The following is a 26,763-nucleotide window of genomic DNA, read 5'->3' as shown; positions in this document are numbered from 1 at the left end:
TTCTTGATTGCCAGTTGGTGAGAGCACAGAATTCTGATACCAGAGACTGGGTAGCTGGGTGATGCCATTTTCACCTCCCTCGCACATGCACATACACATGTACACATAACCCAACAATCAACCCCAGTAAGCTAAGCAGAGCCATATAGTGGAGAACAGAGCTGTTACACCAAGCACTGTCCAACTGCACCAATCCTGCTCTAGAGGATCACCACAAGTTCTTCTAACTGCTTAGTTTACAGACTATAAAGTGTTTCATAGTTTGACTTCTAGGTGAAACTGGATGTAATTTCAATGGTATTCCATTATGTTCATCAGTCCATCTATTCATTTCTTTTCTTTTCTTTTCTTATTCTTGAATACATAAAGAGAATAAATTTAGTTTTATTTTCTGTTTTTATAAAAAGATTTTTCTTTAAATTTTTTCTACTATATTTTTAACTTTTTTGAATTTTTTATTCTATTTTACTTTCATCATTTCATTTTATTCTATTTTATTGTATTCATGTAATGAAGTCTTCAAACATTGTCCCCTTTTTTCCATTTTCTTTTCTTTTCTTTTCTTTCCCTTTTTCTTCTATTCTATCAATTCTTTTTCAGCAACCAGAACAAAACACACCTAGGATCTAACATCCTTTATTTGCCTTTTTTCTGTTTTTAATTTTTATTTTTTATCTTATTAATTCTTTTTCTTCCTCCAAAATTATGAAATGAAGAAATTCACCCCAAAAGAAAGAAAAGGAAGAAATGACAGAGACTTAATCAACACAGATACAAGCAAAGATGTCTGAACCAGAATTTAGAATCATGATAATAAGAAAATTAGCTGGGGTTGAAAAAACATTGAAACTCTTTCTGCAGAGATAAAAGAAGTTAAATCTAGTCAGGATGAAATAAAAATGCTATAACTGAGATGCAATACTGAATGGATGTCACGGCGGCAAGGATCAATGAAGCAGAGCATCGAATCAGCTATACAGAGGACAAACTTATGGAGAATAATGAAGCTGAATAAAAGAGGGAGACTAAGGCAAAAGGGCACAAAATAAGAATTCGTGAACTCAGTGAGTCATTAAGAAGGAATAACATCTGAACTGTAGGGATCCCAGAAGATGAAGAGAGAGAAAAAGGGGTAGAAGGGTTAAGTGAGCAAATCTTAGCAGAAACTTTCCCAACCTGGGGAAAGAAACAGACATAAAAATCCAGGAAACATAGAGAACTCCCATTAGATTAAACAAAAACCAGCCATCAACAAGGCATATCATAGTGAAATTCACAAAATACACACACAAGGAAAGAATCATGAAAGCAGCAAGGGAAAAAAGTCCTTAACCTACAAGGGAAGACAGATCAGGTTCTCAGCAGACCTATCCATGGTAACTTGGCAGGTAAGAAATGAGTGGCAGGATATATTTCATGCCAAATCAGAAAAATATGCAGACAAAAATTCTTTATCCAGCAAGGCTGTCATTCAAAATAGGAGATAAAGAGTTCCCCAGGAAAAAAACCCTCAAAAACTAAAGGAATGCATAACTACTAAGCCAGCTCTGCAAGAAATGTTAAGGGGGACTCTCTGAGGTGAAAAAAAGTGAAACAAAACAAAAAAGGCCAAAAGCAACAAAGACTAGAAAGGACCAGAAACTCCAGCTCTACAGGCAACATAATGGCAATAAATTCATATCTTTCAGTACTCACTCTAAACATCAATGGACTAAACACTCCAGTCAAAAGACATAGGGTAATAGAATGGATAAGAAAACAAGATCCACCTCTATGCTGTTTACAAGAGACTATTTTAGACCTAAAGTCACATTCAGATTGAAAGTAAGAGGATGGAGAACAATCTTTCATGCTAATGGTCTCCAAAAGAAAGCTGGAGTAGCCAATCTAGATTTTAAAAGAAAGACTGTAATAAGAGATGAAGAAGTGCATTATACCATCATTAAGGGGTCTATCCACCAAGAAGAATTAACAATTGTAAACAATTATGTTGCAAATGTGAAGCACCCAGATATATAAATCAGTTAATCACAAACATACAGAAACTCATTGATTATAATACCATAATAATAACGGACTTCAACACCCCACTTATAGCAATGGACAGATCATCTAAACAGAAAATCAACAAGGAAACAATGGCTGTGAATAACACACTGGACCAAATGGACTTAACAGATATATTCAGAACATTTCATTCTAAAGCAGAAGAATACACATTCTCTTCAAGTGCACATGGAACATTCTCCAGAATAGATCACATACTGGGACACAACTTAGCCCTTAATAAGTACTAAAAGATCAAAGATCATACCATGCATATTTTCAGACCACAACACTATGAAACTTGAAATCAACCACAAGAAAAAAATTTGGAAAGATAACAAATACTTGGAGACTAAAGAACATCTTAGTAAAGAATGAATGGGCTAACTAAGAACTTAAAGAGGAAATTAAAAAGTACGTGGAAGCCAATGAAAATGGTAACAACACAGCCCAAAACCTCTGGGACACAGCAAAGCCAGTCATAAGATGGAAGTATATATCCAGGCCTTCCTAAAGAAAGAAGAAAGGTCTCAGAGACACAACCTAACCTTGCCCTTTAAAGAGCTGGAAAAAGAACAGCAAATAAAACTCCAAACCAGCAAAAGATTAGAAATAATAAAGATTAGAGCAGAAATCAATACTAGCAAAATTAAAAAAAACAAACAGTAGAACAGATCAATGAAACCAGGAGCTAGTTCTTTGAAAGAATTAACAAAATTGATAAGCCCCTAGCCAGATGGACCAAAAAGAAAAAGGAAAGTACCCAAATAAATAAAATCAAGATTGAAAGAGAAGAGCTCACACCCAACACAGCAGAAATATAAACAATAATAATAGAATATCATGAGCAATTATATGCCAATAAAATGGGCAATCTGGAAGAAATGTACAAATTCCTACAAACATATAAACTACCAAACTGAAACAGGGAAAAATAGAAAATTTGAACAGACCCATAACCAATAAAGGAATCGAATTAGTAATCAAAAATCTCCATAAAACAAGAGTCCGAAGCTGGATAGCTTTCCAGGGGAGTTTTGCCAAACATTTAAAGAAGAGTTAACACCTATTCTCTTGAAGCTATTCCAAAAAATAGAAATGGAAGAAAAACTTCCAAACTCTTTCTATGAAGCCAGCATTACCTTGATTCCAAAACCAGACAAAGACCCTACTAAAAAGGAGAAATACAAACCAATTTCACTGATGAACATGGATGCAAAAATCCTCAGCATGATATGAGCCAAACAGATCCAACAATACATTAAAAAAATTATTCACCACGACCAAGTGGAATTTATACCTGGGATGAAGGGCTAGTTCAATATCCACAAAACAATCAAGGTGATACATCACATCAATAAAAGAAAAGACAGGAACTACATGATTTTCTCAAGAGATGCAGAGAAAGCATTTGACAAGATAGAGCATCCTTTCTTGCTAAAAACCCTCAAGAAAGCAGGAATAGAAATATCATACCTCAAGATCATAAAAGCCATATAGAAAGACCCACTGCTAATATCCTCCTCAATGGGGGAAACTGGGAGCTTTCCCCCTAAGGTCAGGAACATGACAGAGATGTCCACTCTTGCCACTGTTATTCAACATAGTATTGGAAGTCCTAGCCTCAGCAATCAGACAACACAAAGGAATCGGCAAGGAGGAAGTCAAACTTTCATTCTTCGCAGAAACATGATACTCTATTGTGGAAAACCCAAAAGATTTCACCAAAAAACTGCTAGAACTGATATAGGGACAAGGAACATAAGTAAGCTGTACTGGAAACAAACAAGTTACAGAAGTCACTTAGTCCAAGGTCCCAGTTAGTAAATTTGAGAAGCAACATTGGACATTCCTTTACTTAAATCTAAACCCATGCTAATCACCTCAGTATTTAAAAGTCCTCAAGTTTTTCTGATTTTGCATATTCAAATATCATGAAATATATATCTATATAAGTAATATTAATTGCTATTTGCCAAATACAGAACATTGTGTTGAATTTATTATGGAGGACAAGTTGCAGTGTGATCTTAAGGAAGGACTTATTAATATTTAATATGAATATTAAAATGTAATAATAGCTACCATCCTTGAAAGCAGGATATATGCAGACGTGGTTTTTTTAAGATTTTTTTAAATGTCTATTTATATTTGAGAGACAGAGACAGTGCATGAGCAGGGGAGAGGCAGAGAGAGAAAGACAGATACAGAATCTGAAGCAGGCTCCAAACTCTGAGCTGTCAGCAAAGAGCCCAGGGCGGGGCTCAAACTCATGGACTTTGAGATCATAACATGAGCTGAAGTTGGACGCTAAACCAACTAGGCCACCCAGGCTCCCCTATGAAGAAATGTTTTAACTTACATTGAAAATTGGAGAATTTATTTGGAAAGAAGAAAATTTAACTGAATTCTGAAGCACAAATAGACATAAGTCAGGTAAAGGAACTGGAAGGGCTTATTTAACAAAGTGGAACTGTGCTGTGATTTAGAATGCACGGATTCTGGGGGCACCTGGGTGGTTCAGTCAGTTAAGTACCCCACTTCAGCTCAGGTCATGATCTCAGTGGTTTGTGAGTTTGGCCCAGGTCGGGCTCTGTGCTGACAGCTCAGAGCCTGGAATCTGCTTCGAATTCTGTGACTTCCACTCTGCCTCTCCCCTGCTTTTGCTCTGTCTCTGTCTCTCAGAAAATGAATAAATGTTAAAAAAAAAATTAAAAAAGAATGCATGGATTCTGGAGTCAAGTTTTTACACTACAAATTCTGATTCTATTCCTAGTAGATGGTATCAACAGACTTTATTTCTCTGTATCTCAGTTCCCCATCTGTAAACTAGGGAATATCATAGGACTCACCTCATATTAGGTTGTATGGATTAAATGAGCTACTGTAAAAGCATTTAGAAAAGTGGCTGGCATATCAAAAGTACAACTTTATTGTTTTTATTATTATTATTATTATTATTATTATTATTATTATTATTTAGGCACAATCAAGCACATGGAGCCTTGAGAGGACAGAAAAGTTAACATATTTTTTATTACAACAGTTCAAATCCTCAGCTGAGCTGTGTAGTAAATGAGGCATGACACCTATGAAAGTCATATCCAAGGTGAATCAGAATGAGGTCAACAACCCCTTATATGTATCTTTTGTTCAGTATTTTTCTCTAAAGTAACACTTCCATCTAGACTATCAGGAGGCCTCATCCTAAAAAAATTCTGGACTGTGAGCTGAGGTAATGCAGGGAAATTATCTTTATGAAAGGGCTATGGACACCCATCTGGGAGAGACATCTCAGCACATCAGTCTGATAACATTTGCATTTATTTGTGCACAACTTTGATCTTAGTGAGTAAAAACCTTACATCAGAATTCAAAGGTTCCATTACCTACAAAAAGTATTTGCACCCCTTAAGTAATTTTTATTTAAGGTCAGTCAGATTCTTTAGATGTGTTTACACGTAATATAAGTTAAGGCCTCGGAGTTAAGATTTCCTAAGTGAGGGTACTGAATCTGCTCATATCTCCAAATGCAGACACTGTAATTCCTTCCCAAATGTCAACTATTAAATTATTTGTGTTCCCTTCCAATAACCTCTTCATGACAATGAACTTATTGCATAAATTGTGAATCAGAAACATACACAGAAGTGATACTTGCAAATGTGAGAGGCACTTGGGTGGAAGGAAACTGCATTAGATTCAAGGGAAAACATCTAATCCACCATTGCAGAAAGAAGGATATAAAACTAACATTTTGATTCATCCTCAACTGCAAAGGCTTAAATTGAAGTCACAGTAATTTTATAAAGTTAATAAGAATAATGATTATACAATAGTTTTGTAATCCTAATTCTGCAATGGTTATTTGTAACTAGGTTCAAGCACCAGAGTTCATTTGTTTTTCCTTGGGCCTCTCAGCAGGTTTCTGCCATGGGTGACAGAGGAACAAACAATGACTCTGAAGTAACTAACTTCATTCTTGTAGGGTTCAGAGTCCACCCAGAGCTCCACATTCTCCTCTTCCTGATCTTTCTGCTTGTGTATGCCATGATCCTCCTAGGGAATGTTGGGATGATGGCCATTATTATGACCGATCCGCGGCTGAACACACCCATGTATTTCTTCCTGGGCAACCTGTCCTTCATTGATCTCTTCTATTCGTCTGTTATTGGACCCAAGGCCATGATCAACTTCTGGTCTGAGAGCAAGTCCATCTCCTTTGCAGGCTGTGTGACCCAGCTCTTTCTCTTTGCCCTCTTCATCGTGGCGGAGGGATTTCTCCTGGCAGCTATGGCTTATGACCGCTTCATTGCCATCTGCAACCCACTCCTCTACTCTGCCCAGATGTCAACACGTCTTTGCACTCAGTTGGTGGCTGGTTCTTACATCTGTGGCTGCATCAGCTCGGTTCTTCAGACAAGCATGGTATTTACTCTGTCCTTTTGTGGTTGTCGGTCCATTGACCACTTTTACTGTGACACTCACCCACTTGAGAGGATATCTTGTTCTGACTTCTTCATCTATAGGATGATTTCCTTTTTCTTATCGAGCATCATCATCTTGCCTACCATCATAGTTATTATTATTTCTTACTTGTATATTGTGTCCACAGTTCTCAAGATACGCTCCTCTGAGGGAGTAAGAAAGCATTCTCCACTTGCAGCTCACACCTGGGAGTCGTGAGTGTGCTGTACGGTGCTGTGTTTTTTATGTATCTCACTCCTGACAGATTTCCTGAGCTGAGTAAAGTGGCCTCGTTATGTTACACCCTAGTCACTCCCATGCTGAATCCTTTGATTTACTCCCTGAGAAACAAAGATGTCAAAGAAGCTCTAAAAAAACTTCTGGAGAAGAAAAATCCTATTCTTTGATTATTGTTTTTTTCCTCCATTGATTTTGTGGCTATTTCTTTCATACTCCTTGTACCCATTAATGAAAGTTATTCAATTAAACAGTATAAATACATTATTGGAACTGTTTTTTAGTGAGGTACCTGGAGCATTGTTCATCTTGAACGTCTCAGATATTGGAGATGTCCTGGATGTTAGAGAGGCATTTTTCGCAATGAGCCTTCCCACTATCTCAAATAACATTCTGTTCACAGAATTGGTTTGTATTTATTTAATGACTTGCTGCTGAGCACAAATTTTATATTTAATATAGTGTATAAACAATGTTTTGTGAAAGGTTTGTTTTGGGATTTCTCCTTGCTTCATAACATAATCACTAATATTGACAAGGATGTCCAACTTATTTTAAAAAATAATGCTTTCTAATTATATAACTACCTTGTTTTAGCACGTTATATAGTTACTGAATATTCATTTTGAATCTAATATCTGATACGCATTATATCAAGAAGAAATAATAATAATAATAATAAGCAAATAATAAGTAATCTTTGCTATAAAGATTAATTTGGAAATTTTTATATCAAATGATCAGGCATTGTAGAGTGTTCTGAGACACTACTAGTTGCTAAATCCTAATATAAAGAAAGAAAGTGGTAGATAGTGACCTGGAAACATTTTTGAGCAATCATTGCCTCAATTGGGGTTTTTGTACATTGCTTTCCTATGTTAATTATTGTGAAGAATATTTAATAAAGGTATAGAGCAAGTTGGCATTAACATAGTGTGTTATCCAAAACTTACTCATCTATACCTATGAATATTTATATATTTGATTAATACATTGACAGTGTAATATGTCTTGTGGTAGGCTCAGGTATAAATAATAGTATTCTTTAGGAAACTTACAATTCAGTGTGAGAATCATATCCTTGAATTCACAAGCAATCCAAATCCACAGATTTTTATGCCAAAGATAAAAATACAGATTACAAAGTGGGGTGCCTGAGAGAGTGTCCTGGCAATCAGGGAAAGTCTTCAGTCTGTATTGAAGATCTGTTTAAAGGGAATAAGATTGGAGTCAGTATACTGCTATATCAGTTCATGTCATTGATGTGGGCTTGAAATATAGTAATGTAATCAGGAAAAAAAAAAGGTGATTTGAAAAATTGTGGGTTAGAGACCTATTACCTGCTTAGTATGAGGGGAGTACACCAAGGAAGTGTATCTCACCATTTTTGGTCTTGTATGATGTTTTTGGTGATGTTACCAATAGATAAAAAGTAAAGGAACTCTTAGCAAACTAGCAATAGAAGGGCATTTCCTTAACTTGAAAAAGAACATCTATAAAAACCTACAGCTGAGATTATATTTAATGCTGATGAAATAAAAGCTTTCTCAGCTGAGAAAAAGAGAGATAAAAAAATCCAGGAATGTGAGGGGAGAATTAGAGAACCAAGTGATGCAATGAAACACGACAATATCCGTATAATAGGGATTCCAGAGGAGGAAGAGAGAGGGAAAGGTGCTGAAGGTGTACTTGAAGAAATCATAGCTGAGAACTTCCCTGATCCGGGGAAGGAAAAAGGCATTGAAATCCAAGAGGCACAGAGAACTCCCTTCAGACGTAACTTGAATCAATCTTCTCCTCGACATATCACAGTGAAACTGGCAAAATACAAGGATAAAGAGAGAATTCTGAAAGCAGCTAGGGATAAACGTGCTCTAACATATAAAGGGAGGCCGATAAGACTCGTGACGGATCTGTCTCCTGAAACTTGGCAGGCCAGAAAGGAAAGGCAGGAAATCTTCAGTGTGATGAACAGAAAAAAAATGCAGCCGAGAATCCTTTATCCAGCAAGTCTGTCATTTAGACTAGAAGGAGAGATAAAGGTCTTCCCAAACAAACATGTGATTTTTAAATAAAATTTGGATCAGACTCTAAAAAAAAAAAAAAAGAAAAGAAATAAAAGCTTTCTCAATAAGATAGGAATCAGGCAAAGATGTCCCCGCTCACCATATCTCTTCAGCACCCTTCTTGGGTGTCTTAGGTAATGTAATAGACAAAAAGGACATAAAAGGGCTGAATGATGTCTCTCCAAATTCATATGTTGAAGCCCTGACCCCCAATATCTCAGTATGTGACTATATTAGGAGATACAGCCTTCAGAGAAATAATCTAAATAAGGCTATTACAGCCGGGTTCTAATACAGTCTGGCTGGTGTGTTTATAAGGAAATATTAGGAGACACAAAGAGACATTAGAGGTGCATATGCACTCAGAGACAACCATGTGAAGAGGGAGCAAGAGGGCAGACATCCGCAAGTCAAGGACAGAAGCTTAAGAATATTTACTTAGGGCACCTTGATTCTGGGCTTCCAATCTTCAGTACTGGGAGAAAAAAAATTGGGGTTTAGGGCATCCTGTGTGTGGTATTTTGTTATGGCAGCCCTAGCAAAATACTATAAAGCGTTATACACAACGAAAGGAAGAATAAATCGATCTTTGTAAACAGGTGATTGTTGTCTATGTAGAAAACCTGAAAGAATTGCCCAAACAACCTCCTAAAACTAATAGGAAATATAGGAGTGTTGCAGGATGTATGGTTACTATACAAAAGTTAATTGCTTTCCATATACCAGCAATGAGAAAGTAGAATTTAAAATTAAAACGCAATACTATTTATATTATCACTTTTCCTAATAATATACTTAGGTATAAATCTCACAAAATATGTATAAGATCTCTAGAATGAAAGATATAAAATTATAATGGAAGAAATCAAAGAAGACCTATATAAATGGAGAACCATTGATTGTTCATGGAGAGGAAGACAGTATTGTCAATATGTCATTTCTTCCCAACTTGCTCTATACATTCAATCCAATCTCAATCAAAACTCTAGCAAGTAATTTTTTGTTATTGGCAAACTTCAGATATTAAAATGAAGTTATATGAAAAGGTAAAAAGCCACAATAACCAACACAATATTGAAGAGAAGAGCAGCATGGGAGGACTGATATTAAACAATTTCGATTCTGCAAAACAATACAGCTACACTAATCCAGACAGCGTGGTATTATTGGTGAAAGAATAAACAAATAGATCAATTGAATCCAATACAGAAACTAAAAATAGATCCTCATCGATAGAATCAGCTGATCTTCAAAAAAGGAGGAAAGCAAAGGTAATACAATGAAGAAAAGACAGGATGTTCAATAAAGAGTGCTGAAACACCTGGACACCCACATGCAAAACTGTGAGCATAGACATAGACGTTACAACATTCACAAAAATTAACTCAAAGAAGTCATAAACTTAAGTGTAAAACACAAAATTACAAAACCCTTAGAAGATAACATGGGAGAAATCTAGATGACTTTGTGTTTGGTGATGTCTTTCTAGATATAAGACCAGGGCACAATCCATAAAAAGCATAATTGATAAGTTGAAATTCACTAAAATTAAAAACTTCTGCTCTGTGAAACACACGTTTCGCAATTAAGAAGAAAAGACATAGTCTCAGGGAAAATATGTAGAAAAGATATATTTAATAAAGGTTATGCAAAAATGCAAGGAGCACTTAATACTCAAGTATAAGAAAACAAACAACCCTATTAAAAACTAGACAATGACCTTAACAGACACCCCTCAAGGAAAATATGCAGGTGGCAGATAAACATATGAAAATGTGTTCTATACCATATACAATGAGGGAATGTCATGTAAGACAACAATGGGATACCACTATGCACCTATCAGAATAACCAAAATGCAGAATACCGACAACATCAAATCATTGCATGTGGAGCGACAGGAACACTTAAGCATCACTAGTGGGTATTGCAAAATAGTACAGCCACTTTGGTAGACAGTTTGGCAGTTTCTCACAAAACTAAACACACTCTTACTGATCTATGATCTAGCAAGTATGTTGCTTGGTATTTATCCAAAAGAGCTAAAAATTTAGGTCTGTACCAAAACCAGCACATGGGAGTTTACAGCAGGTTTATTCATAGTTGCCAAAATTTGGAAACAACCAAGATTTCCCTCAGTAAGTGACTAGATAAATAAACCATGGTATATTCAGGGAACAAAATATTATTTAGTGCAAAAAACAATGAACTCTCAAGCTGCGAAAAGACCAGGAGGAATCTTAAATGCTTATTACTGGTGAAAGAAGCCACTCTGAAAAGAATACCTATGTGTGGTCCAAATATGGCATTCTGAAAAAGGCAAAACTATAGAGTGAGAAAGAAGATAAGTGGTTGCTAGGGCTGTGGGTTGGGGAAGGGATGAACACCAGAGCAGAAAAGATTTTTAGGACAAAAGATTGTATGGTTCCATCATTATGGATACATGTCATTTATATTTGTCCAAACCCATATGATACCAAGGGTGAACCCTTAAGCAAACTGGATTTTTGATGATAATAGGTGTCATTATAGGTTCATCAATTGACATAAACATACCAATCTGGTGGGGAATGTTGGCAATGGTAGAAGGTATGCATGTGTGGGGGCAGGAGATATCAGGTAAATCTCTCTACCTTAAACTTTTCTAAAAAAATTGAAGTCTTAATTAAAAAGAAACAAAAAGAAAGAACAGTAAACTACTACCACTACACTCTATTACAATGGCCAAAATAGAAACTACTGATGCCACCAAACGCTGGCAAGGATGCGGAGGAACAGTAATCCTCAGTCATTGCTATGGTGAATGCAAAATGGTACAGCTAATTTGGAATAAAGTTTTTCAATTTCATACAAAACTAAACATACTCTTACTCTTACTATACATACTCTTACTATACAATCCAGCTATTGTCCTCCATGATATTCACTCAAACAAGTTGAAAACTCTCATGTCCACACAAGATCCTGCACATGAATGTGTCTAGCGGCTTTATTCATAATTGCAAAAACACGGAAATAATGAAAATGTCCTTTGACAGGTAATGAATACTAAACTCTGATATATCTAGACAATAGAACAATATTCAGAGGTAAAAAGAAATGAGCTAAGGGACCCCTGGTTGGCCCATTCCGTTAAGCATACAACTCTTGATTTGCCTCAGGTCATGATCTCAGGGTCCTGGGATCAAACTGCCTCAGGCTCCATGATGGGTGGGAAGCCTGCTTAACATTCACTCTCTCTCCCTCTGCTCCTCCCCCACTCATGCCCTCTCTCTCTCTCTCTCAAAAATAAAATAAAATAAGGTAAAAGAAAAAAAAGACCAGAAACGAGCCAACTCTTTCAAGCTGTGAAAGGACATGTAAATGTGGCTGTAAATGCATGTTATCAAATGAAAGAAGCCAATCTGAAACGGTACATGCTACATGATTCCCACTATACAACATCTTTCAGTCATTGTACCTTTAAACTCCAGAATGTGTTTTTGAAATAATTTTTGTATTTTTGTCATTTTTTTCTGTTTTGGTTTTTTTGACTGTATTATTCAAATCTATTTGCTCTGAGAAACCCTTTGTGTCCTTTCCCAGAGGCACAAGCTTAGGTTTGTGCACACTCTTCGATGACAGTGGTTTTATTGAGGCTAGCTTCTGCTGTGTCCTCCCATGATCATTTTGTTGAGTGATGTGCTTCTGTAGGTTTTCCACTGAGCACAGAGACTCCAGGAATTCTCCTTGTTCTATTGTTTTGAAAACATTGTGGGACACATATTTCTCCATTGTCTGATCCAATTGTTCTGCCCCCTCTGCAAGGATGGTCTTTAAGGCCAGTCTTAGAGGTTTGCACTAATTCCAGAAGGGGCTTCTTAGCTGTCTCCTTCCCTGGTTCTCTCTAATATACATCTAGTTGGAGTGGGTCTACACTTAGATTTTTGCTCTCATGGAGCTACCAGACTCCTCTTAATGTCTTATCACCAAATGTGCATTGTGTTTGAGAGTCACTTAAGCTAGAATTTTCCCACACTTTGTTCCAAATAAAGTCAGTTCACTTGAGGAGAGTTTGGAGCCTCTGTTATTACTGCCTGCCTTTCATTCCAGGTAAAACCTGTGCTCAACTGTTCTGGAACTGGAACAGGAGCATGGTTCAGTTCTCTCACAGTGACACCCTGGTTTATGAGCAGGTTTCTGCTGAGGTCAGTAACCTATGGTCTTCTAAGCTTATCTCTTTTGGCAAAAAACCTCTATCCTTTGAACTGACTCAGTTGAAGTGGAGCCCTGTAATTCTTGGCCTATCATGCTTGGGGTAGACCTTCTATCTTATGAATAGACGCTGGGTAGAGGTAGAGATCTCTAGACCTTTTAGCTACCATTGCCTTGAGTGGAGCTTCTGCAGCATGGAGCTGGAAGGGGTAAGAAATGTTTTCAGACTGCCACTCTCAAGGTGATAGAGTAGCCCTTGACTGGGATCTAGGGGAAGAGGAGTCTGCACTTGCCTGTGTGCTTCCTATCATGCTGGGCTGGGAGAGGGGAGAGACAGAGTAGGCCCTGTTCAAATACATGTCATGTGAATGTTCATATTGGCTTTATTCACAATATCTAATCAATTGCCCATCAATTTAAGAGTGCATAAACAAAATTTGGTGTATATATGCAACTAAAGATGGAATCCTACTGACCAATAAAAAGAGTGAATTACTTCTACACATGACAAAAGTAATAAATTCAAATTCATTTCACTCACTTAAAGAAGCCTTCCAGGAAAGAGTGCATATCACATGCAGGTTAAATAGGTAGATAAATAGATGGATAGGTGCAAAAAAAAAAAAAAAAAATCAGATCACTGGTTATCTGGGAATGGGATTGGAAGGAGGCATGACTTAAATAGGGGCATGATAAATCTTTCTGAGGTGATAGAAAACTTCTGTATCTTGGGGTTCCTGGCTGGTCCAATAGGAAGAGCAGGTGATTCTTGATCTCAGGGTCATCAGTTCAAACCCCATGTTCTGTGTAGATATTACTTAAGTAAAGGTTTATAAACTTTAAAATACAAGTTAAGGGGGCGCCTGGGTGGCGCAGTCGGTTAAGCGTCGGACTTCAGCCAGGTCACGATCTCACGGTCCGTGAGTTCGAGCCCCGCGTCAGGCTCTGGGCTGATGGCTTGGAGCCTGGAGCCTGTTTCCGATTCTGTGTCTCCCTCTCTCTCTGCCCCTCCCCCGTTCATGCTCTGTCTCTCTCTGTCCCAAAAATAAAAAAAAAATAAAAAACGTTGAAAAAAAAAAATTTAAAATACAAGTTAGGGATCTTAGTCTGGTGAGGGTTTCACTGATGTATAAAACTGCCAAAACTCAGAATTGTATACTCTGAAGGAATACAGTTTATTTTATACCAACTGTTTCTCAATACAGTGGTTGAAGAAAGAATTGGTTAGATCTTGTATTTTAGGTTGAAGGAGTTACATTTTAGAGCAATGACTCAGAGATGTTGCTCGCTCTCTCTCTCTCTCTTTCTCTCTCTTTCTCTCTCTTTGGGGGGGGGGGTGGATTGAAGTTTTAATTTTGGCCAAAAGCAGGAAACTACTGAACATAGAAGATGTTTATTATATAAAAAATCTCAGTGATAAAAGTAGGCTCAAACCTTTTACTATAATTGTTAGCATAGCAGGTGTGGAGTGAGGATTCACTACCATCAACACTATCATTTATATTAAGAAAACTTTACTAGTTATTGACAGACTGTCAGGTATAATTATACATTTAATGGGAAGTCATCAGATGAGTTTGAAGACGTGCCTTATGTACATAAAGATTTAGACAAGAGGGTGGGTGAAATAGATGAAAGGGATTAAGAGTACACTTATCATGGGGTGCCTGGGTGGCTCAGTCCGGTGAGAGTCCGACTTCAGCTCAGGTCATGGTCTTGCAGTTTGTGAATTCGAGCCCCGCATAGGGCTCTGTGTTAACAAACAGCTCAGAGCCTGGAGCCTGCTTCAGATTCTGTATCTCTCTCTCTCCCCCTCCCCTGCTCATGCTCCACCTCTCTCTATCTCTCAAAAATAAATAAATGTTAAAAAAAATAAATAAATAAAATTTAAAAGAGTACATTTATCATGATGAGCACTGATAAGGATGTATGGAAGTGTTGAATCACTCTGTTGTACACCTGAAACTAATATAACACTGTATGCTAACTCTACTGGAATTAAAATAAAACCTTAATAAAAAATCATGTAATCCCAAAATTAAAATATTAGCTACAAATATTAAAATGATTTTATACATGACTTGTGCTACAACTTTGATTTGTTTATAAGTGGTCCTATAATGCATATATCATATTCAAAGAATTACATATACATATATGTTTGTACATTTATGTATCTATTTTGATTCATTTATATTCGCATACTAGTTACTATTATTATCATTATTATTCAATATATCCCTGCTTTAAGAACTTAACACTGTACAGCACATGCATCCTCCTTGAATCCAAAGAAAAAAGAGAAGAGTAATTTCCTAACAGGAGAGAGAACAGAATATAAGAATGCAATTCTTATAGCAACACAGACATTTCTTGACATCAGGAAAAGGGAAAAGGTCAGAATTAAAAAATTATTGTACATATCTTGTCACGGTGAGGTCTGTTAGCTTCTACAACAACGAGAGGATTTTCTTCTGAGTCAGCTGCATGACATTGGGCGTATATTGTTCTAGGTTCAGTTTTACATCCAGTGATCTTTCTTGGTGTTCGTCTGATGTGTGTGTGTGTGTGTGTGTGTGTGTGTGTGTGTGTGTCTGGGTGAGAGAAAGAGACAGAGACAAAGGCAGAGACAGAGATGGAGACAGAGGGAAGGAGACAGACCACGGTAATGTTTGTACATATGTGTGTGTGAGTCCGATGGTGGTTGTGGGGTGCAGCATATGGTGAGTATAGAGGAACATTGTTCTCCTAACAGTCAACCCTATTGTTAGGTTCTCTTTCTCAGTTTGGTAAAGCATTACTCATTTCCAATAGATGATGATTCAAAGGATGAGGAGCCTCTTTCTTTGTAGGGTCATTCCATTATAGGACCTGAATGTTGTCACGAGTGATTCTGCACTTTATTCATGGGGAAGCGTTAGTAAAATGTGCCTCTCTCATCCTAAACATCTTTCTTCCTCATCTCAGGAAAGAGACAAGACACCATCCTTTTTAAAAAATTTTTTAATGTTTATTTATTATTGAGAGACAGAGAGAGACAGGGCATGAGCTTGGGAGGGACAGAGACAGGGGGAGACACAGAATCTGAAGGAGGCTCCAGGCTCTCAGCTGTTAGCACAGAGCCTGACGCGGGGCTTGAACTCACAAACCCAGCAAGATCATGACCTGAGCCGAAGTCAGACGCTTAACCGACTGAGCCACCCAGGCACCACGAGACAAGACACCATCTTGGCACAGTGACCATTTATCTAAAAATCTTCATCAAGGTTTTCTACCTAGTAAGACCTCTATTTTCCCTAGTAATCTGCATTTTTTTTAAATCTGGGTGTAAGAGATGCATATGTTAAATTATAAAGAGGATACCTAGAGAAAGACATGGGTATAGAGATGGCTAGATACAGCATTTGATGGTTAGATTCTATTTTGCATTTAATTGGTGGATGGGCTAGATGGGTGATGGGCATTAAGGAGGGCACTTGTGATGAGCACTGGGTGTTGTATGTAAATGATGAGTCACTGAATTCTACTCCTGAAACCAATATTGCCTTATATGTTGGCTAGCTAAAATGTACATTACAAAAAAACACTACTTAGAAAAAAATAATTGGGGCTTCTGTTGCCTTTTTGGTCATTTTACAGTCTTTTCCTTTAATTTTCTACAGAGAGAAAGGTAAAGACTGAAATAACTAGTAAACTTTTCTCAATCTCTGTGTATGGAAATGAAAGCAGATACACTTGGAGAGCTGGGGACACTTCATGGCACAGAGTAAAGAGAAAGGGGCAGAGAAAGTTAGTGTCTTCCTCTCTCAGACGTAACATGAATAGTGTTGAGAGCAGGAGGAAAAGACAAATCTGATGTGGATTTAACAAACATATGAAATTTACATAATTCAATCATTCAAGTGACTCTATGGTGGAGATTCTCTTATACACCCCATTTTTCAGGAGGAAATAACAATGTGGAGATACTATGTAACTTACCTGAAGCTGCAGGGGGCAAAGACAGAATTTGAAAGCTCTGTCTGACACCTGAGCTTATTTTCTTAACTCTTCCCGATGAACTATTCTTACCCTTATATTTCCTTCCTCATTATGAGGTAGCATTTCTCCAGCACAGATGCAAACATTAGCATCATTACTCACTTCTAGGTCATTCTCATGTGATCAACCAGCAATCAGTATTCAGCTTACTTTACCTTCCATTCTAAAGGTCATCTCTTTCTTCGCTGTCCCTAATAAGACTCCCTCCATTAAAGCCACCATAACCTCTTGGATGACCACACACTTTTTGGGATTACCGTCTTTCTCCCAAAGAGTATTTATCTTCCTCAAAGCTACCAGTATGATTTTAATATAATGACAATTTGAATACAATACTGTCTTTCTAAAAATCCCCAATGCTTACCCCCGTCTACAGAATAAAGGTCAGCTTCCTTGGCCTGACATATAGGTCTGTATGATTTCCATGAATTTCCCTTTAAGTCTCATGCTTCACTCTTTGTCTTGTGTGTTACAAATCACTTACAAACCACATGAAGTTCACCATCAAGTTATTTTCTCCATTTGCACAGAAAGCTATTTATTTCACTTGGCTTAATGCTATTTGCTTTAAAATGTGCTTAGGAAGAGTTCATTGACCATAGAACTACTCACCTTTAGAAACTACACTTTCTTTGTATTTTCCATAAATGTCTTTTTCACTGGACTAACATATGGCAGTTTAGTTCTATTTTCCCTTGGAAAATATTTTTCCCTTGGAAAAAATTCCCTTGGAATATATTTTCCTTAAAATCAAATTACGTGGCAATCTTTGTCTTTACTCAAATGAAGATGAAGTATGGAGAAAGCCATTCCATCCCAAAATCAACAGCTAGGCAAAATATAGACCAAATGTATTCTTCAGCTATAAGTACAAGGGACTTAAATAAATAAACTTTCTAAAATTAAATATTTCAAAATCATTGGTGCATTCTTTGTGTCAATGCCTCCCTAGACTGTCATAATACCCATGTCTTTCAGTTATGTCACTGTTAAGATAGAATTAAATAAAAGTATTTTTTTCCCTAGAATCTTTCTCAAAGCTTCTTTGACATCTTTGTTTCTCAGGGAGTAAATCAAAGGATTCAGCATGGGAGTGACTAGGGTGTAACATAATGAGGCCACTTTACTCAGCTCAGGAAATCTATCAGGGATGAAATACATAAAAATCACAGCACCATACAGCACACTCACAACTCCCAGGTGAGAGCTGCAAGTGGAAAACGCTTTCTTACGTCCCTCAGTGGATCTTATCTTTAAAACCGTGGACACAATATACATATAGGACACAATAATGACAATTATGGTAGGCAAAATAATAATGCTGCATAAGAAAAAAGAAACCACCTTAAGAAAGTAGATATCAGAACAAGAAATCCTTTGAAGTGGACGGTAATCACAATAAAAGTGGTCGATGGCTCGGGAAGCACAAAAGGACAAAGTAAATGTCACGCTGGTCAAAAGAATTGAGCTAAAGCAGCCACAAATATAGGAACCACCCACCAACTGCGTGCAGAGATGTGCTGTCATCTGGACAGAGTAGAGGAGTGGGTTGCAGATGGCAATGAAGCGGTCATAGGCCATGGCTGCCAGGAGAAATCCCTCTGCCACAATGAAGAGGGCAAAGAGAAAGAGCTGGGTCACACAACCTGCAAAGGAGATGGACTTGCTCTCAGACCAGAAGTTGATCATGGCTTTGGGTGCAATAACAGACGAATAGAAGAGATCAATGAAGGACAGGTTGCCTAGGAAGAAATACATCGGTGTGTTCAGCCGGGAATCGGTCATAATAATGGTCATCATCCCAACATTACCCAGAAGGATCATGGCATACACAAGCAGAAAGATCAGGAAGAGGAGAATGTGGAGCTCAGAGCGGACCCTGAAGCCTACAAGGATGAAGTCAGTCACTTCCGAGTGATTGTTTGTTCCCCTGTCACTCATGGCAGAAACCTGCTGAAAGGCACAAGGAAGAACAAACAAATGAAATCTGGGCTTTGTTTCTAGTAACACAAATACTTTCTTAAGTGTAGACTAAATTAGTTATATCTTAATTAAATATTGCATATAAAACCATGTTAACGTCATAAGGAATCAGGAATTTGAACTATATAACACTAAGTCCATAAGACTGTTATTCTATTAAGCAGTGAAAGAAGTTAAAGGTTATTGTATTTTAGATCATAATTTTGCTGAGTATTTACCAAGGAAGTAATTTAATATATTGTCCAATGTTTGTCACGTTTTGAGTTTCTATTCCTAATGTATTTATCGTTAAATAATTATCTTTACCTAAAATAAGAATATAATCTAAAATACAAAGAATACATATAATCTGTATGATAGTGCCATAGCCATCATGATTGCCTATCAGTGTCTGAATCATTAAAAACAGTAACAAACATATTTAGAAATATTTTTGCCTTCTTTTACCTCTATTTGAATTCCATTATTACTGTGCCAACTCTGAAAATAGAATAAAAAGTGATTAGTTATCGGTATGTTAAAATTAATAACATCAAAGCAATCAGTAAGCCTAGATAGCATTTCTAAAGCTCTTTCCAAATCTCAGGTCAAGGATATTCTTCCCAAACAAATGCATTTTATTGCCTCATTGTATATATTTTATTTCCATTAGTAGTTCTGTGATTTCATATATTACATATTAGCCATTTTCTTTGAAGCAGAGAAAGAAGCTGATAAACATTCCAATCTTCACATGACAATGAAAAACTTTTTATCAAAGCTGCATCAATTCAAGGGCTCTCACTCTTCAGTCAGGGCCAACGGCCTTAAGGAATATATATATGAAGGAGAGTTCCTTTCTTGTATTCTATTATGCCTTATATATCTTAATATAAGGACAACAGGATAACCGTGGATATTTGAGGACCATAACAACCTTGGGTCTCCAGAGTCCATGATCACTCAGTAAAATATCAATAGTACTTACTTGACTTCTGATACCTTTCTTCAGGAGTTTTCCACATTGAGGTTTTGCTCATCCTCTGTGATGGATTCCATTGGGAGAGGAGCAATCATAAAGTCAATTATGGGGACAGAAGTGCAGGCTCAAGGGCTGTTGTCCATGAGGACTGCAGTAACCTCAGACATAAGCAAATAATCTAATAATAGCCCAAACATAAGGAGCTTTCCTTCTCTGGTTGCGTGTATCCTTTGAGGGCTTCCTCTGGACTTTATTTTCTTCATTGATAAGGAAAAATGTTCTGATAATTATCCTAGCATACTTATTGATAAACATAAAAAAACAGATTTAAATGTTTGTGATATATAAGTTTAAAACAAATGAATATATTAAATCATCATAAGTTGTATTTGCTATGCTTTAAAAAAAGGTAGAAATTAACTCCACATAATGATTTACCTGTATTTCCTGATGTCAATGTATTTCATGATATGACAAATGCCCTCGAAGTCACAAAATCAGATAAAGTTTTGCTAATCTAAGCTTTCTTATGTGTAAATACTAAATAGTTTGAAAATATAGTGGAAGGAATGATAATATTAAAAAAATATTTTTTAAATTCTTAGTAAGAATATGTATAAAAGATCACGATCTGTATTTAAAAATCCTTAATAATCATATGTGACTAAAGAGTACAATAAAACCAGAGACATAATACTCTATTTAATGTAACTAATATTGTTTGGATGCCATTTTCCCTGAATATTTCCATAAGTTAATTATAATTCTATTTTTAGAAAATCTCTTTTTTATTTAAAAATTATTTCTAGAATTACCTGGAACTTTTTTAGTGTGTAGATAGCAAAACATATGGGCCCAGAGCTCTTCCATACTATAACGTTGTATTAGTAGAAGTTTTGTAAGTGTAGGAGAAGTAAACAGTTTAAGTATTTTAAACAGGAAATGATTAATTAAGGTGAATTGAGGCTTGTGAAACTTGGAAAGACTGGAGGAACTTCTGGGTGACACTCTTATAATGACCCTAAGAGCACATAGTAAAATTCACAAAGATAGGCTACCATTAGAGATACAATTTTAAAAATGCATAACCTTAACTGTGGTCCAGGGACCAGATAAATGAAAGCAAAAAGATGTCACTGCTTCCTCATCCATTAAAATAGCTTCACTAGGAAGTTGGGGTCTCAATACTGCTTGGAAAATAGCCCACATGTATTCACAACCTTTCTAAGATGAAATTTCCTTGGTATAAAATGTCAAACGGACCAGAAAGTTGATCCTCAGCTCACTTTGCCCTTTCCAATTCTGAGTGTGTGTGGACCTCATCGATAGAACAAAATCTGTGCCAAGAACTATAGTAACAGGAGATATTTGAACTCTCCAACATCTCCAACTAGAAAGCACACAGGGTAGAGTTTGACTATCTAATCTATAAAATGTACAAGCGTCCAATTCCTTAAACTTCCCACAATGGCATTAGCAATAAAAACATGCTAGTGCTCAAAATACATAAGAACACTTACTGTCATTCACTATTGTGATGGGACATAAAGAAACCCTCCACAGATTCAACGATTGAAATCATACAGGGTATGTTCTTTGATGATGCTCAGGTTAATATAGAAATAAATAATAATTAGGTAATTAGCTAAAACTCAATGGATCAAAAACAAATCAAGTTAAATTTTGACTTTGAACTATATAGTACAGTTTGCTATGTCTAAACTTCTGCAATACAGGAAAAGAAGTACTTAAAGAGATATATGAAAAACACTAAGTAGGTACTATAAGCAAGAAAAGCAGGAACAACTAGATTAATCTTCTATTTTAACATAGTGAAATAGAAAACAAGTCAAAACAAAAAAAAATGAAAGTAAATAATGCAGATAAAAATTCATGAAATAGAAAAAATAAGGATAATATAGGATATTCACATGGCTTAACATTTTTTTCTACTGGCTATTTTTGTATGTTTTATTAAGTTTTTAATTTTAATTTTGGTATAGTGAACATACATGTCATATTAGTCACAGGTGTACAATATAGTGATTCTTAAATTGTATACTTTATTCAATGCTTATCATGATAAGTGTACTCTTTAATCCCCTTCTTTTATTTCCCCCATCTTCCCAGTTACCTCTCCTCCTCCCGTCTGGTAACCATCAGTTTGTTCTCTATGGTTAAGAGTTGATTTCTTTGTTTCTCTCTCTCTGTGTCTCTGCCTCCTTTTTCCTTTGCTATTTAGTTTTGTTCCTTAAATTCCACATATAACTGAAATCATATGGTATTTGTCTTTCTCTAAGTTATCTCGCTTAACATTATATTTTCTAGCTCCATCTATGTCGTTGCAAATGGCAAGATTTCATTCTTTTTTATGGCTAGATAATATTCCATTGTATATTTAGACCACATATTCTCTTCCATTCATTTATCGATGGACACTTGGGCCACCTCCATAATTTGGCTATTGGTAATAATGCTGCAATAGACACAGGGGTGTGTGTATCCCTTTGAATCAGCGTTTTTGTATTTTTGGGGTAAATACCCAGTAGTGTGCATACCAGATCACAGGGTAGTTCTGTTTTTAACTTTTTGAGGAAACTCCATACCGTTTTCCATAGTGGCTGCACCAGTTTGCATTCCCACCAACAGTGCATGAAGTTTCCTTCATGGAGAACTGCATCCTCACTCGCGCTTGTTTCTTGTTTTTGATTTTAGCCATTCTGACAGGTGTGAGATGATCACATGGCTTAACATTGATTCTCAGGAAGACCAGTAAGATGTATAAAACCCTAACCAATATAACAATGGAAAAACAGCAACATCAAATCACAAGTATCAGGAATGAAAAGGGGATAGCACTATAGACAGGTACTCCTGATATTTAAAATATATACACAATTCATCCCTGAACAACATGGACTTGAACTGCATGGGTCCACTTCAACACAGATCTTTTTCAATAAATACAGTATAGTGCTGTAAATGTATTGTCCCTTCCTTATGATTTTCTTAATAACATTTTCTCTTCTCTAGCTTACTTAATTGTAAGAAAACAGCATAAAATACATATAACACACAAAATATATGTTAGTCAACTGTTTATGTTATCAGTAAGTCTTATGGTTGTCAGTAAGATATTAGCAGTTTCAACTTTAGGGAGTCAAGAATTATATGCAGATTTCTGGCTACATGGGAGTTCTATGCTCCCAACCTCTGCTCAGGGATTCAACTGTATAATAAACAATATTTTTACCAAAAATTAATTTTTTAAATAAAAAAATTTAAATAGATCAAATGATGTATAAAGGAGAAACATAGATTTTAAAATATTTACTAAAGAAATTAAATTTTTATTAATAATCTTCAAGTGAAAAATGACTCTTTTGTAATTGGCTTCACTATTATTATTAATGTTCAAGAGAAGGAGGGGAAAGTGCGTGATGGGCATTGAGGAGGGCACTTGTTGGGATGAGCACTAGGTGTTGTATGGAAACCAATTTGACAATAAATTTCATATTAAATATATTTTTAAAATAAAAAATAGAAATAAATAAATAAATAAAAGAAACAAGACCATTCTTACAAACCCAAGAGTGATCATAAAGGCAATATTTCCAACCTATATTTATGAGTCTGTCATGAGTCTTATATAGAAACTAATATAAAAATTATAGGTAAGTCAGTCTCATAAATTTCACTTCAAAAGTTTTAAACAGAATATAAACAAATAAAATATGTCAATATATAAAGAATAGTAAACTCTCACTGAAATGTGTGCTTACATTACAAATGTAAATGTCATTTAATGTTTGAAAATAATGAATTTAAGATGTTTCCACATCTAGTCATGTAAGAAGCATTCCCACAAGATTTGCCTTCTGTGACAAAAAACTAAATTCTGGAAAAAAAAATATGAACAACTATTTTCAGAGATTGTACAATAAGCAGTGAATTACTATAATTCTTGACAAAGAGGAAACAAATCAGGAGGGAAAGATTTTAAACTTGAATACATAATAATAGAAACAAACCAAACTTAAGATTGAGTTAAAAAGGAGGGGGGTCTGGGTGGCTTAGTTGACATCACTGGAGAAACAGTTGGGAAAATCACAGCTTACGGACACAGGCCTAAAATATTGAGGTATAACCATAATATTACAGAACACTACCCCTTGCCACAACTACCACCACACAATATATAACATAATACAGTGTATTATAGCTGTAGAGCCCTTTTCTCTCTGAGAAAGAATACGTATAAGAGTTCAGAGTCAAGAGACAAGACAAAAGCAAAGACATTAGAAGATACTACTTTTCCAGAAGTACCTAGAGCTTCAGCAACACAGCAAATATTAAACACATCCTAAAAAGATTATCCTAGCAAGAGTTTCATAAATCTTCACACTAATGGCCTATTTACATCAGTTTCTATTGTCTATACAAGGTGTTCTGCTTTCAACAACAACAAAAAAAATTACTATGTGTAACAAAAGGAAGAAAGAGCCCAAAGCAAGTAACAGAATCAGATGGTGGACATATCTAACAGGGAACTGAAAATAATGATGATTAATACAGTAAGGGCTCTAAAGGAAAAAGTAGCATGCAATAACAGATGACTAATATAAGTGGACAAAGAGAAGATGTAAGAAAGAATCAAAAGAAATGCTAGATATCAAAAACATTGTAACTGAAATGAAGAATGCCTTTGATAGGCACACTAGTAGACTGAACAACTTAGAGGAAGGAATCAGTGATTCCTGAAGACTGCTCAATAGAAACTTACCAAGCTTAAATGCAAAGAAAAAAAGAGAAAAACTTAACAGAGCATGGCATCCAAGAATTATGTGACAATCTGAAAAAGTGTAACAAATACTTAATTGGAATACTGGGAGGAGAAAAGGGAAACGAGAAAAAGGAATATCTGAAGAAATAATGGCAGTAGAACTTTTCTTTTTTTTTTTATTATTTTATTTATTTATTTATTTTTCAATATATGAAATTTATTGTCAAATTGGTTTCCATACAACACCCAGTGCTCATCCCAAAAGGTGCCCTCCTCAATACCCATCACCCACCCCCCCTCCCTCCCACCCCCCATCAACCCTCAGTTTATTCTCAGTTTTTAACAGTCTCCTATGCTTTGGCTCTCTTCCACTCTAACCTCTTTTTTTTTTTTCCCCTTCCCCTCCCCCATGGGTTTCTGTTAAGTTTCTCAGGATCCACATAAGAGTGAAAACATATGGTATCTGTCTTTCTCTGTATGGCTTATTTCACTTAACATCACACTCTCCAGTTTCATCCACGTTGCTACAAAAGGCCATATTTCATTCTTTCTCATTGCCACGTAGTATTCCATTGTGTATATAAACCACAATTTCTTTATCCATTCATCAGTTGATGGACATTTAGGCTCTTTCCATAATTTGGCTATTGTTGAGAGTGCTGCTATAAACATTGGGGTACAAGTGCCCCTATGCATCAGCACTCCTGTAGCCCTTGGGTAAATTCCTAGCAGTGCTATTGCTGGGTCATAGGGTAGGTCTATTTTTAATTTTCTGAGGAACCTCCACACTGCTTTCCAGAGCGGCTGCACCAATTTGCATTCCCACCAACAGTGCAAGAGGGTTCCCGTTTCTCCACATCCTCGCCAGCATCTATAGTCTCCTGATTTGTTCATTTTGGCCACTCTGACTGGCATGAGGTGATATCTGAGAGTGGTTTTGATTTATATTTCCCTGATAAGGAGCGACGTTGAATACCTTTTCATGTGCCTGTTGGCCATCCAGATGTCTTCTTTAGAGAAGTGTCTATTCATGTTTTCTGGCAGTAGAACTTTTCAAAATTAATGACAGAAACCAAAACACAGATATAGAAGATTAGAGAACATCAAACAGGATACATACCTAAAAAATCACAACTATCCATATTCAAAATACAGAAAAAAATGAAACCTTGAAATAATCCAGATGGAGAAAAATCACAGCCATCTCAGGAAGAGGATTTTTGTTTATTTAATTTTTGTACTGCGAGGGGGAGGGGGGGGAGGCTGGGAATAAGGAAATTCACAGCTATTTTTCTATCCCCATAAGTTTTGATGTGTGAAATAATCAGAATGATGTTTTACTACATAATCATGCATCTTCAACAGATTCATCCACACTTTTGTTTTATTTTATTTTTTTAAAGGGGGGGGAGGAGCAGAGGGGTAGAGGGAGGGAGAGAGAGAGAGAATCCTAAGCAGGTTCCATGCTCAATATGAAGCCTGACGCCGGGCTTGATCCCACAACCCTGCAACCACAACCTGAGCCAAACCAAGAATCTGACGCTCAACCTACTGAGCCACCCAAGCTACCCTATACATCCACACTTTTAAAAGAAAATGTAGGGGCACCTGGGTGGCGCAGTCGGTTGAGCGTCTGATTTCAGCCAGGTCACGATCTCGCGGTCCGTGAGTTCGAGCCCCGCGTCAGGCTCTGGGCTGATGGCTCGGAGCCTGGAGCCTGTTTCCGATTCTGTGTCTCCCTCTCTCTCTGCCCCTCCCCCATTCATGCTCTGTCTCTCTCTGTCCCAAAAAATAAAAAAATAAAATAAATAAAAGAAAATGTAAAAGGAGTGCATTTTGTGTGGTGAGCAGTGGTGGTGGCTCATTGGATTTTGATATATATAACACACACATACAAAGCTCTTTTGGGAAAAATGTTGGGCATACACCTTGTGGATAAGTCCATTTTTTTTACTGATTCCTTTAAATTCAGATGATCAAACAGG

At 36.5% G+C, this 26,763-nt stretch overlaps 1 protein-coding gene and 1 pseudogene across 1 annotated transcript; one reads left to right on the top strand and one right to left on the bottom strand.

Moving 5' to 3' along the window:
- The first annotated feature begins 5,949 nt into the window (after positions 1-5,949).
- On the top strand, positions 5,950-6,920 carry LOC144616814 (olfactory receptor 9K2-like; annotated as a pseudogene).
- An 11,109-nt stretch (positions 6,921-18,029) lies between these two features.
- LOC132695346 (olfactory receptor 9K2-like) lies at positions 18,030-18,997 on the bottom strand. Its single transcript, XM_060659683.2, has one exon. It carries the CDS (start codon positions 18,990-18,992, stop codon positions 18,030-18,032), a length of 963 nt encoding a protein of 320 aa, XP_060515666.2. The 5' UTR covers positions 18,993-18,997.
- Between the last annotated feature and the right edge of the window lie 7,766 nt (positions 18,998-26,763).

The sequence above is a fragment of the Panthera onca genome, chromosome B4 (assembly GCF_046562875.1).
Source record: "Panthera onca isolate mPanOnc1 chromosome B4, mPanOnc1 haplotype 2, whole genome shotgun sequence".
NCBI lineage: Eukaryota > Metazoa > Chordata > Mammalia > Carnivora > Felidae > Panthera > Panthera onca.
Note: the sequence above shows the minus strand (reverse complement) of the source record. Positions and strands in the feature narration are given on the sequence as shown.

Coding starts and splice junctions, on each gene's coding strand:
- LOC132695346 (XM_060659683.2), bottom strand. CDS start 18,992: ATGAGTGACAGGGGAACAAACAATCACTCGGAAGTGACTGACTTCATC.